This window comes from Struthio camelus, chromosome 11 (genome assembly GCF_040807025.1).
Source record: "Struthio camelus isolate bStrCam1 chromosome 11, bStrCam1.hap1, whole genome shotgun sequence".
NCBI lineage: Eukaryota > Metazoa > Chordata > Aves > Struthioniformes > Struthionidae > Struthio > Struthio camelus.
This window is the reverse complement of record NC_090952.1, coordinates 12,655,154-12,669,090: the sequence shown is the minus strand read 5'-3', so window position 1 is coordinate 12,669,090 and position 13,937 is coordinate 12,655,154. Positions and strand designations below refer to the sequence as shown.

Sequence of the window (13,937 nt, the reverse complement as noted above, 5' to 3'; positions counted from 1 at the left end):
CAGAAGGGGACTTACCCAGCTGGACATCTATAACAGTTGGCTGGTTCTCCATGGGGAACAATGGCTTTGGAGGTTTGTCTGTGAGCAAAGCTAGAAAAGAAAATGAGAAAATGTGATGGAAAAATTGAGACAAATTACTGGATAAGAAGAATTCTGCCAGGTAAGCAATTCAATGCTTGCACACTTGCGAACATGTAAACATTTATTACATAATGTTGCTACTTCAGCTGTTACCCTGCCAACGCATCACTGGCTTCCTTGCAGGTGTGGTGGTCCACTGATTTGAAGGAAACAGGCTATTTTGAGAGAGACGTTTTAATACAAAGCAAACTGAACTCAATTTCTGATTCCAATCTATATATAACATCTAGACGAAGCATTTTAGATCCTGATCTTGCAAAGCTAATGTACTTAATTGATTTGAAATCCATCAGTCTAATTTCTTCAGTGAGACCAGTCCTGATATGTCTTAATGCTTGTCAAAACTAGTATTTAGATGCAAAAAAACTTGCAGAGAGTTTAGCCTGATGAGTCCCAACAACTTCACCTAGTTTGTACTCCCACCCAATTCAGATCGGGTATCGGGATGCTCTTCTCAAAGCCTCCAGCAGGGACCCTGCCCTCTATTTTCCAACGTTTTGCTGTTCTGAGAGCAGAAAGCAAAACCCAGGCCCACTCCTTATGGGGTGACTGCTCAAGCCACTAGGACTGATGACCACAGGCAATACTACTACTAAAAAGTACAGCTACAGAGAACAGCTTTATGACGCAGTTTGAGTGCTCAGGACCATTGATTTTTATAAGTTGAGGCTAGCTTGGAATAAATCACTGAGTATCCCTGGGGCTGGGGGGGGGGGCTGTTCTCATCAAATACAACATCAGGCACTAAAATTTAGGAAAATTAAACATTCCAAAATTATGTAAAAACTATCTCTGATAGAAATTCACTGATAGAATTTATTTGATCTGAGTTTGTAAACTGAATCTGCGTTTTTCAGTAAAAGACTAGGACAAAGCCGCCCCGACCACCTCAGCAGCCTCCACACTTGCTGGCTTGATAGGAAATGAAGCCGCTCCAAAATTTTGTTAGCTCAGGCTATAGGCCCCCTCCACCCAGGCAGTCACGCTGGGTCTCCCCGGGCAGAGTGGGTTCCTGCCTGTGAGGACTCGCTGCCTCGGCACCGAGCTGCCAGTTCAACGCACCTTCACCAGGGCTTTAAAATAAGCCAGCCAAGCGGCCGGAGCAGAGGAGCAGCTATCACATTTCACTAACGTGGACCCGGTAACCAGCTGTCAAACAGCAGCAGCACAAAGTTGGGGGCAGCTGAACCATTCTCACTGCTGAGCTATTCTGCTATTTCAGTACAGTTTGAGGAAAAATCTTCAACCCCCCAAAATGTCCATACCTATGGAAAGTGGCGAACTGTATTAAAGGAATCTCTGAAGTGATTTAAGCAGCAGCCTAATAAGACTAAAACCACAGGCAGGGTTCAGAATGAGAGATTAATGGAAAATTCTGTTGACAAGAACATAGCAGTTAAAAATGCTCATCCAACACTAAGTCACAAGACTGACCCAGAAGCAACATCAGGGCCACCTGTACAATCATATTATTCAGGGATTAGCCAGCGAGTAGAAAGTTTCTGGCAGGAACAAAGAATTAATTTCCTGTGCTAATGCACCTAAGTCCTCTGAATGTCATTAGAGGGTAAGAAGAAAGTAATGCCAAACCTATACACAAAAGTATGGTTTAACTATTTCCTTTTTAAGGAATTTCAAATCTAACCAAGTTGAAAACTTCTAAGAGTTTTAGCCATCAAACGCAAGGGACTTTGGAGGACATTCTGCTGATGTTTTTTTTTAAGCAATGTATGCTTTTAAATTGCTGAAAGCTTTTGAGAGGCTCTTCCTCATAAAATCTCACTGCATGCAAGGGGAGATGGATAACTACTTTGAAAGCTCCTCCACAAATGCCAGCCTAATTCAAATAACAAGTTTCTTAACTAAAGTTCACACTGCCTTCAACCAAAGCTCTTTCCCAATACTCTAGGAAAACAGTCCGTTCTCCAGGAAATCCTAATACTCTGATACCCACTACATTTGATAAGGGGGAACAAGAGGGCGATAGCACATTTTCAGCACAGTCATTTTTCTATTCAGCGTGTACTGAAACTCTGCTTTTCCTATACTCCAGCTCCTCGTATGAAAAACTCCTGTCAATAAATCCTAAGTTAGCTAACAAAAAGAGCCACTGGAGCCATAAGAAGGACCTTTTTGCTGAAAAGGTCTGCTGCTTTCTCTTGGCTTATGGTGGAGGATTAGATGTTCTGTGGCCTACCACGGCCTCTGCTGAGGGAGAACCGTATCACAACAGTCACAGCCTGACATTCCTTATCTGCAGTTTTGGTTTTGGTTTCTTTACTGATTTTTATATTCTCTAGGCAGACTTCCTTAGAAGGCCTGCTGGAAAGGGAGAGGAGAAGGAACTACTAAAGAGGTAGTCCAAACGTAGCAATATTCTGCAATAACTGCCTCTGCACAACTGAGGTCAGTAACTCGTTAAAAGAACGAGACAAGTAAACCCTAGCAAATACTTTTCAACTTAGGAAGGATTCAGCCTCCTTAATAGGGTAACACATTGTCCTGTGCCTAAATACAGGAGTACTCAGCTGTTCAGCACAGAGAAAATAAGAGCACATGGCTGGAGACTGTAGCTACTTGCTGCAGCTCCCATGTGGGCCTGCTCCAAAACACACCAGAGAGAAGGGGCAGGTCTCAGTGGCTGCAGGGCGATGGTTTGGAGCATGGGTTTTGCATTCAACACAAGGCATCCAGAGCAGCAAGCCCTCTGTCCAGACTAGGCCAGAACGAGCAATGGTCTCATTGACCCTTCATGGGACTCTTTCAGAGGGCATTACTGTGTGTTTCAAGCTGAGCACAGGCATGAGAGCTCATAGGCGCTGTGAAAAGCAAAGGCTGCAATGGAGAAAGAGACCAGCTTAAGAGCACGATTCTAAACAACTTGATATACCAGGTCAATTTTTTTTTTGGGGGGGGAAGAAATCTATTAAAATGGGGAGAGGGAGGGGGGAAGAGAAGCCCACACAACCCTCCAAACCAGAAAACCTGGCATTCCAGTTGAGCGTGGGCCTTTGTACTTTGTGAGGCCCCTCTGTGGGATTTCACTTTTGGCATATTACCCTCACTTTGCTTCTTTTCTTATTTTTTTCAGGCTTGTGTTCCTACATTTAGGCTTTCCTTGTATTATTATTTTTCATCGCTCGCACTAAATTCTACTCTAACTTCATATGCGCCGCAGGACTCGAAGAAAGCTGGCTGGCCTAGCTGCACCTATGGTGCTCCACAGCGCGTTCAGGCTTTCCTTCGTTAATGCTCTTTCATATCTCATTCACACCTGCACCCCTCACAACCCAGTTTGAACAGGGCTTCCTCTCATTTCCCCTAGCTTTACTTACAGCCTTTGACTCTCTCTCTTTTTTTTTTTTTAAAGTGTGCTCATGAGTGTCACATTTTAAGCAGTTATGTTATCTATATTGTTCTTGGAGGGTCATCATCATAATGAACTGGCAGCCTGTCAGAGCTCTTTATGTAGCAACTGAAATGGCCCAAAGGGATTTTGGGCCTAGGTCGCAGTGGATTGCTGGCTTTTCAATGTCATATATGTTTACAGAACACAAGAGCCATTTCTTACTTTAGAGGTCAGACATGAGATTACTTATTCACCTTGCAAAATTTACTTTTAGCCCTTCTTCAACAAGATGGTGCAAGATATTCTCAGCTGCAGGGAGTTTTAATCTAAAACTGATCATCTCTGCACTTGAAAGAAGGCTATAAACAACCTTTACTCAAATGCACCTTCTTTTAAGAGCAGCTTCTTTAATTCTCTCAATAGTTTTATAGATGAGCGGTACTCTAACTTCTAGCCTTGCTGAAGGTACTGTATCAATGTGTCTTTAATAAACCTAATACTGTTATGTGCTTTCACCTAACTCTTACTTTACCTCCCATAAAACCCACTTTTATTAAAACAACTAAATGCATTGCAAACACTCTTCCTATTATTAAAGATATAACAGTATTTCTGCAAAAAGTATGAAGATATCTCATCAACTGTCATAGGAAGAGCTGGGATAGAACTATTCTTTTTCCAACCTCCCTGGAACATGACCTGCCCCGGGCTACTTTGAGCAGCAACACTTACATGATGAAGATACTGGAAAAAGGATCAACATTAATTTCTCAAAGCATCAATTCAGGAGGCTACATGGCTAGACCCCCCCTTTGTGAGGGTCTGATAATACAGCGTACGCTAAGGGGTCTCTTTGCCTTTACGTAGAGCATTCTTACACTTTATCCTACAGATGGGCAGTTTTTGTCTGCATTGGTTTACGCAAACATCAGCTCCATAACACATAATTAAGGAGAGAAAGGCTCACACAAGGGATCGTTTCTTTGTCCCAGGGTAACACCAGTCACACTCCCTGGGGCATCGTGTAAAGTTACTGGTGCTGGATGATAAGCTGGAAAGACACTTCTGGGTACCTGGAGGCACCTGGCAATGCGTTTGCCTCCCTTACAAGTTTGGTGGGCATGCCCAGAGGCTGTTTAGCAGTCAGGGTCTTAGGAGACTGCTTAACACACGGTTTCTTCCCAAGCTTACTTTTAATCCTGTTGAGATGTACTACACAAACTCTAAAATAACAATCAAGTTGCTGCGATTTCACAACACTTGACATAGTGCTTTTCCTGGAGAGATTTAAGGGTAGTCTTTTGCAAATTGATACACTAATCTGATCTCCTGTGACTGTTCATTCCAGAGCATTTTCTCTCTCATAACACATGCTACCTTTATTCCCCCTTCTTCACAGGGGCAAGGAATCTGCTATCCCAGAAGTGGCTCAGGAAAGCAGAGGAGAGCCCTGCAAAAGATTTGGACTCTGCAATTGGTTACAGAGTGATCTTTAGCCAACAGAGAGATTGGGACTGCTGCATAGGGACAACATCTAATTATCCACAGACCAACTGAAGAAGAAAACAGTCTTAAGAAAGACGCTCCTGTTCCTAAATGCCAGTGCTCTACAAGGACCTAGAGGCTCTTTTTTCTTTTTTTCCACCACAGCCTACGCTGTTTCAAAAGTCTTTAATTCCATATCCAAATACAAATCTGACACACTAGTGAGTTTTCTTGAAAAAGCAGAAAGAAGCAGAGAAAACAAACAGGATTGGGATAAGTAATGATAACCAGTTAGAAGAATTACCAGGCATCTAAGCAAGCATCTATTCCCTCAGAGTCAGCAATGTGAAGCAGTGCTGTACCCCACACTGTTTCCTACCTTGCCTCCCCAACAGCCTCACGATTCTCCTTCCAAAGCTCCCCCAGCACCAGCTGGGTGTCTTTTAAAGCAGCCACCCCTAACCACTGCTGGTTGCGGGGAGGCACAGCCCAGGCTGCTGCTACGATGAATGCAGGTCTCTTACTACAGTTTTGGGGTAGCGTAGCTAAAAGCAGCTTCTGAAGTTAACCCAGAGCACCTTCCTCGAGTGCCACGCAAAGGCATGCCCTAATCCCATAGGGATTTCCTGTGCTCCAAGGACCTGAATTGCTACTGGTGTGAAGCCAGGCAGCATGAGGTGCATGCACTGAAATCCAGCTGCTTACAATTTGAAAGGTGCCTTTTTTGTGACTCAGCACAGCTGGAATATTTTCCAGACTAGCTAGCTCTCCAGACATTTCTAAAGGGGATGAAGGCAGGGCTAATGCTTGGGAAGGGTTTTCGTTCTTCCTCTTTAGGGTGGATAATGACTTTTCCACATGTTGTGATGAGCACCCAAAATACATTTGCTGTTCTGTAATTTTGCTATTGACGTATCTCTTGGACATTTGTTCATGTAATTTGCAATGATGAACAGAACAATTATCCAAATACGAAGCGGAATGATAAAGAATCAAATCAATTCAAATCTTCTATGAGAGAAGTACAGGCCAACCTACTTCCTTAAATCAAAGGACCTGGCATTTTCCCACCATCAATTAACATACAGCCTCCAGTATCATTCAATCAAGAATCTGGCTAACCTTTTGACAGCAAAACTGATCTGTTTGAATAGCATCCTCTGGGGCAAATAACAGCTTGCCAAATCCTTAATCTGAAACTAGCTCCTACCCACAGTTAAGCTTTTGTTCACTTCTAGTTCAAATACACATGCTTCCAGGCATGGCTTCGATCTTTTTGGCATCTAAAAATCTTGGCAATGACATTGCAATATTCACACCATAGAAGAAAATGGAACTAACTGTGCAAAATGCTAAATCAATATGTTAACTACAGGGCACATGTTGCTAAGCGAAGCTGAGCATTATACCATTTGGAAGGATGTACCTAACTCCCTTCGGCTCATCTGAAATCCCAGCTTGTGCCAACAGATTTCCTGATGGCTGACACTAAAAGGCTTCAGGCCTGATCTGCCGCTGCTTTATCTTTTATGTTGCTGCTTACACCTAAGCAAATGTGAAAGCCCACTGTGCACATGTAAATGTGGATGTGACAGCTATAGTCTTGGCTGCCAGGGACAGGGACTGAACTGTGGACTTGCAGAGTTAAAAGCTTGTCTAAACACCCAAGTATTCGCCGCTGGCCCTGTAAGAAGGCAGTAGCCTCTGTGGACTGAGCCTCTAACACATGTTCATCAGCAAGTCCCGCTACCAGATCGAAATGATAGCTTTCCATTTTCTGGGCACAGGGGTAAATTACCACACAAGGTGAGAAGCCACAGAGAGCCATGTAAACTAACTCATTCATAAAAACATGGCTGTGGAAAGCTCTGTTTGTATGGAGACACTGTTCCCTGATTAGCTGTATTGTAGCCTGCTCTACCCATCAGTCAAAACACATTTACCCAGCATTCAGGAATCGTGCTGCCTTGCCTTCGCCACAGCAATACTGAGTTGACAAAGTGATTACACCTACATCCGTCACTTGCCATAACAGACGTAAAGCCATTGTAACAAAACATCGTCGAAGGATAAATATCTCCAGCTTTGAAAGCAAACATTGAACTCTTATTCTCAATAAACCTCTCAGAGCTCGTGTGGAAGCCAGGAGTCATTATGTAGTGACAGAGAGGTTTTCTCTATTTATTACTATTCAAGCAGGAAATGCATCTTTGGGGACAACGGGGTGAAATGATATACCAGCAGCATGCCTCCCCCTCATCACCATCACTCTCACTTTTTGCAAACTCTACCTAGGTTCTAGAGCGCTTTAATGCACTGTTTGGTCTGCCTCTGTGGGACAATTTTCTGCAAGAAGGAGTTTAGCATTTTTGTATTAGCAGTAAACAATTGGAATTCATCACATGAATTCTTTTTATGACACAGAAAGGGGGACAGCGCAATCACAGTTTTAAGGAAGACGCTGTGTCTACGCTGAAATACAGCTCCAAAGGCGAATGATTTTTTTTTTTCGAGATATTCACACGCTCTTGGCGCACTACTGGTGGTCTCAAGTCAAACCCATTAAATCTTCGACGACTTGGAACAGACCTGCGTTTGAGAGGTCACACTCTTGGCACCAGGAGGAGGCTTGGCCTGACTGCAGCCCTCCTGACTTTGAGAACAGTCCAAATCTTAAAAGAAGAGCTGTGTCCGACTGAACAGCTTCTGCTGCAGGCATGGCACTTGCAGCACAGGGCAGCCTGCTTCGCACCAGCAACAGCGGCTGGCCGTTCTAGGTGGGAAATCCTCTCTGAATAAGAAGTCTAGCTGCTGGCCCTCTCATCTAAGATGCTATCAGTGTCCATGTAGATAGACAAACTGCTTTAGAGAGAAGAGCAGGAGCATCAGGTATTAGACAAACCCTGTTGAACTCATGGAAATATTAAGGAAAGTAGGTATACAAATAACGAACTGGATCTTGTTTGTTTTTTGGATCCTCCAGTTTGCAAATTTGTGGAGGACCTTCTTCCCCTCTTCTTAAGAGGCAATCAAGTCATTTAGGGCTATAGAAAATGAAACAGTGAGGTTCTGGTGAAATGTATGCAACAGAATATGACTCTGGTTAATTAGGACAGAAACAATAGCATCTCACAGACTGCAGATTACTGAGGTACAGATGACAATATCCCCTCAGGTTCCCATCACAATGCTATTGCTACAGGGCTGAACACTTAACACTACTGCAATATCCATGTTAAACGCCAGTGGCAGCTGCAAATTATGCATCTCTTGATGTGAAACTCTAATGTGTTCAATAGCACTGATAGGATGGGTTACTCCAGGTATTGTCATTAGGGGCATTACAAGGTGGGTGCTGGAAAGTGGAAGATTTCATTGTTGGCAGGGGTCTCCTCATGCTGATGCTGTCAAATTATCTTACTCCTACAGCTGCCAACACACCTTTCTTTTCACTGCATTTCTGAATTTCGCAGGTTGGATAAGATTATGCATGATCATTTTATTTTTGTCCTGTATGTGGATCATGCATGGGTTTTGTGTGGAAGAGAAAAAAAAGCAGTAAGAAATTGTCACTAAATATAAATTACATTTTCCCTCAATATAATTCATTAAAGTCTCAAATGGAGTGTGCTTTATTTAATGACCTGAGTGTATTTAGCACACAGGACACATAGTTTCATCTATACTCAAAATGTTTCTCTTAAGACTCTTGAGTAGAAAGAAGATGCTTGAAGTTACCCTTCATTTCAAGGAGATCTGCAGAGACTATTTTATGACATTTTATCTTTTGACTTTCTTAATTTTTTTTTCTTTCTTTCTTATGAAAAAGTAAAGAAGTGGTGACGGATGAAACCAGAGCCCATTATCCATCTTGAAAGGACAGCTGGAGACTTTGTATGCAAATGAAAGCTATCGCTCTTGTCAACCCGAAGCCAGAGCACCAAAAGCTCGCAGTCCACCACCAGTGAATAATCCCCAACCAATCTGACCACTCATGCACAGTGAGCTACTGCAGCACAGCGTAACCCCAGAAACATGAATTACCATGGAGTGGATGTTATATGTTATTGTACTGAAACGCAAGGCAATGCATTATCTTCTTAAACTAAAAATCTCATATTAAATATAGATAATCTTTCAAAAGAGAGTTATTGTGGACAATGAATGCCAGCCAAACTATGTATTAAATCACCTAAGATGCTCTATCTAGGCAAATCGTGGACTTTTGGTGGCTGGGAACAGCCACCTCCAAGCTCACAGGCAGGCCCCAGCCAGTGCGTACCACAACGTGGCACAGGAGAGGCCACCCTGGCAATCTGCTGTCTCAGGCAACTGCCTGCCTTGCCCGTGCCTTGAGATAGCCCTGAGTCAAGACCTCTGTTACAGACCAAGGATTTGTGTACAACTTTTCAAAGAAGAAAGCAGAGCGACTGAGGCTCTACATTAAAAAATACATTTCACTTGAAGGCAGTAGGGGCCCTCTAAAACTCGTACTTTGGACATAATTAGATGTTGCACAGCTGAGCCTCCTTTGATGTTCAGCAGGAGCACCAGAATTTCAAAGATGCCATGCCACAGTTTTTAGATGGAATTTCAATTCTAAGTTTTTTAGATTAACAACATTCACAAGAAAGAAATACGGACACTTAAGCCATCTCTTGTCAATTGATTCCTCTCCGCAGGGGTTTAATGAGCAGGCTTTACCTGCCCAAACAAGCCTATTAATTATGATGCAGTCTTTGGATTAAGACCTGGGCTTCGAAACCTTGCTACAATGATGAAAAGTGTTACTATACTTGACAAGAAAAACCTTTTCATAAAATGGTTAAGGAATATTTATGCAGGTTCTTTATCTCTCATTTGCCTTCAAAACCTACAAAATATATTCTACCAGGCTTTGCTTTATTTTTTCCTCTTCTTTTTTCCTTTGAAAAAGTGTTGAATTTTATTATTCACTAAACACCTGTAGCACTGTTAAAAAAAATTGGGCAGAATCATATCATTATTATATGGATTACAGAGAAAATGAAGAAGAGCAGGAATAATATAGGCATGTAAAGTAAATGGAGATACAGTCGCTTCTGTTTATCCCGCCTCATAACAGAAGATGAAGGAAATTTAAAGCTTGCAATAAAAGAAAATGCTTTCAGAAAAGAAAGAGATAGTTATCCCATGAAATTTAGTGCCTTATCTGAGGCAAACGATTTAAAAGAATTAACAAAAAGAAAAGTATCATTCACAGAAATCTCTAGGAGGGTGGCCCATTTTCAGTTAGCTGTGCAGCGTTTCACCACTTGCATCACAGTTTATACCAGCTCATGGGAATCAGAATAACCCCCGGTGATCAGCAAGGGACCTGAGTCTTTCAGCATCAGCTACTACCAAATACAGGGAGCACTGTGATTCGACAGGGCAGTTTCTTTTTTCTCAAAAAATAAACCTACCATGCACAAAGCACTTGCTCAGAGAAAGCTGCTATGGGAAACTTCATTGCTTTGATAAAACAATTCCAGATAAATGATTCACATCCTAAAGCACTGGGCACACTCCCAGCCCAATGCGTCACGTTTAGAGGAGGCAACTACGCAACAATACACGTGTAATATTTTATGACTAATGTGTTACTTGAAAATGTGTAATGGTCAGTGGAGGTGGAAAGAACGGCAAGGGGGTAGCAGCCGAGGGCTGCACAGCGCGCTGCAGGCACAACAGCAGCAGGACGAAGGCCAGCCGAGGGCCACTGGGCATCTCTACGTAGCCCTATGAACGAGCCCCGCTACGCTCAGTTTAGACAAGCAAATGCCCCTCGTGGAGAAACAACGCCAAGACACTGTGGCAGCACTAAAGGCAGTGGAGATGAGGGAAGACACGGCCAAAGAAAAAGGAGTTGGCACTGGGCTTGTTTTGAAGCTATGTGACTGTTACTGAGCAGGCTGTCAGCACCCTAAATGTTGATATCAGAGGAGCAAAACATAAACGTGACACCTGGGTGAGGGATGGATGGTATCTGTCCTAGGCTACACTGTATGCAGCAGAAGCTGTGGGAGGGCCCAGCTTCCCCCAAAACGTAAGGTTAAACAGTCCCACGGGCGCTTCAAATGGTTGCAGATAAGGGTTTAATCCTTCAGTATGCTTCCTCCAACCTTATTTTAACAGAAGATAATTTTTACATCAAGGAAATGAAAAAAGATAGAACAACAATGAAAAAGCCAAACAGCATCGAGCAGAAAAACAAGACACCATCCCCAGTTCCAGGATTATGTCTCTGAAATAAGGAACAGAAATCCTCTCCCCGTTGTTGTGTTAACAAATCAGCACCGAGTGTCCTGCCGGCCAGGGCCAGAGCACGCGAGGCGTGAGCGGAGGGGAACCGGCCTCCCCGGCCCGGCCGGCTCCCTGCCAACGCTACGCCAGCGCCGGGCCACCGGCGTGCGCCGCCTACGTCAGCCTGAACGACCTACGCGCGCGCGGACTCCCGCGGAGGGGTCTTCTGTTCTCCCGTGATCTCTCCATCCGATTAGCGGGACAAAAGCCAGCACTGCTCCTACACCTCGGCCAACGGGGTATTTGTGGTGAAGCAGCTCAGAACAGGGATCACTTTCCTTAGCGTCTAAATTTCTCCGCCGTTCCCCAGGGACCATCCATTACCCAGCTGGTGGGTTGTTGCTGTTGTTTTTCTCCAGCAGCCAGATATAAGTTTCCCACCAGGAGTGTAATTTCTGTGAAATTTTTCATGGAACTGTGTCATATTGCTGTAACAAACCTGCCTGACGCTTCACTTCCCTGTTGGAAGGGCCTCCTGTTTGTCAGCTGTTGAAGCAATTTGAGATTTTGCTTTGACATTTTTTACAAGAGAAAAGATGATTCAATCTGTTCCAGGTAGTAACTGCCTTTACATTTAAGCTACATCCATGGAAATAAAACTCAATATACTATTTTGATTGCCATTTTATATCTTTACTGATATATTATTATGTGATACTACAGCTACAGCTCATGGACCAATGTACAGGTAATAAAAAAAGTGATTTATAGAGGACCTCCCCGCCTCCCAAATTCTCCAATTGATAATGCTTCCCTGAAATTTCCATTTCTTGCTGAAACAGTATCCTCAAATGGCATTTTTCACACTTCCCTTTATGAGGGGAATTTTGAAAGTTTTGATCTTTTCCAATTCAAAACGAAACAAAATTAGAGAAAATGTAATAGAAATTTCCCACAAAATGAAAATCTAAAATTGTTGACTATTTATTTCTAACGCTTTTATCCCACTGGACGGGATGATGAGCTGATGGAGAAGATGAGCACAAACTCTGCAACGGCAGTGTACGAAGGAGTAAAGGATGTATTACTTGTCATGCTCATCACACGGTGAGTGTGATAACCAGCCCTGCGCCCAGGTCACTGTTTTACCATCAGCTACCCCCTATTTGGAACATTTTCTAGGTTGCGCTGTCTGCTTTACAATGTATCATGCACCTTGTTCAGCCCTCTGGAATCAGCATGTACTTGCCATTAGCTCTTTCTGAAGTGCTGCGTTTATCAATCGTTTTCTGTTTATTACAGGAGGAACGATTATGTCTTGTTCATCAAGACAGTCTTTCACTTCAATTCTAAGCTCTGGTTTTGGATACATAAGGCACAGTTTCACACTGAAAGACATAGGATGCATAGCTAAAGTATGACAGCTTCTCAGGAAGGGAACAGTATTTGGATTAATAATTACAGAACAAAAGTATTTTAACAGGGTAATCTGGAGATAATCTAAATACACGATTGCAGGTGGAAAATATTTTCACTTTCTCTCCCTAGATTTAACTAATATTAAAGAAAATCCTTTTGGACCAGCATACTTGTAAAATAGGCATTATATAAAGATTGATGGCTTATCTACAAACCATATGATATCATTGCTTTCTATAGCACCAGTGGGTTAAACAGAGAAAGGAAGGCGTGGGGTCTTTATTTAGGAATAAAAGCATACCGGTATTATAAAAGGCTTGGCCCACAGAAGCAAAACCACACTGAAGCAGTAATACCCAAAACACTTTTAAGGCAAAATGTCTGCATTAACCTGTTACTGTTCTCAGATAGTGTCTAAAAAGTATTTTTGTGCATGCTTTTGTTTACTATTACCCATGCAGAAATGGGTCCCTATGCATGCATTATTGATATCACAACCAAAGGGAATATTCCGATGCAACTGCAGGATTGGACTCCGCTTGAGATAATATACCAAAGTAAAAGTCAGAGACCTCTCCCAGGCCTTGACAGTCCTCTGTAACAACGTGCATCATTACCAAGGTGCTGTAATGGGATCTAATATACTGTACTGCAAATACGCAATTTTGGCTGAACGTACGAAAGCACTATTCTTTAACTGCTCCAGAGCTGATAGTTAGGGTATTTGGAGTTGTGGAAGGCACGCTGCTTTTCTCGTCCTATAAACTCTCAAGTTAGTAGGGCTCTTTTTGATGGTAAATAAGCATCCTTGTGTTCAAAAGTAGTCAAGTCTGGAGCTGCACAAAACAGTTAAGTTATCATTAACACCATATACTGATCTTGCTAGGAGTCAAAAACTCCAAAGTAATTTCATATCAAAGCAACGTGCCCTTAAGCTTTTTCATCTATGAACAATGAGCAACATTACTTCAAATGACATCTTTTTGTCAGAGTTGCTTGAGCTAAAGACAGAGTGAATCCATTTGTATAAATTGTGGTTTTGCCGCTGAAAGACTACAAAAATATATAGTGCTATCCTTAAGTCTCAAACCACTAATGTAGTAAAAATAGGCCATCTTTTCCCAGGAAGAACTAGCAAGTCCTTAAAACACTGTCATCAGTCAGGACTAATTTACTAAATACACAATTTAAACAGCAACTGAAAAAGAAAATACAGTATAGTATATCGTCCATCACGACATTAAATATTTCTATTCTTCAATGGAAGCTGCAAGTCAAG

The 13,937-nt window shown here is 42.5% G+C and overlaps 1 protein-coding gene across 8 annotated transcripts in view; it reads right to left on the bottom strand.

Annotated features, from left to right (window-relative positions):
• IL1RAPL2 (interleukin 1 receptor accessory protein like 2) overlaps positions 1–13,937 on the bottom strand; it is a 407,756-nt gene that overhangs the window by 114,776 nt on the left and 279,043 nt on the right. For all 8 annotated transcript variants that reach the window (XM_068957186.1, XM_009672011.2, XM_009672010.2 and 5 more), the window contains one exon: positions 16–90. In XM_068957186.1, coding sequence (XP_068813287.1) covers positions 16–90 — 75 coding nt within the window. The remainder of the gene's footprint in view (positions 1–15; positions 91–13,937) is intronic.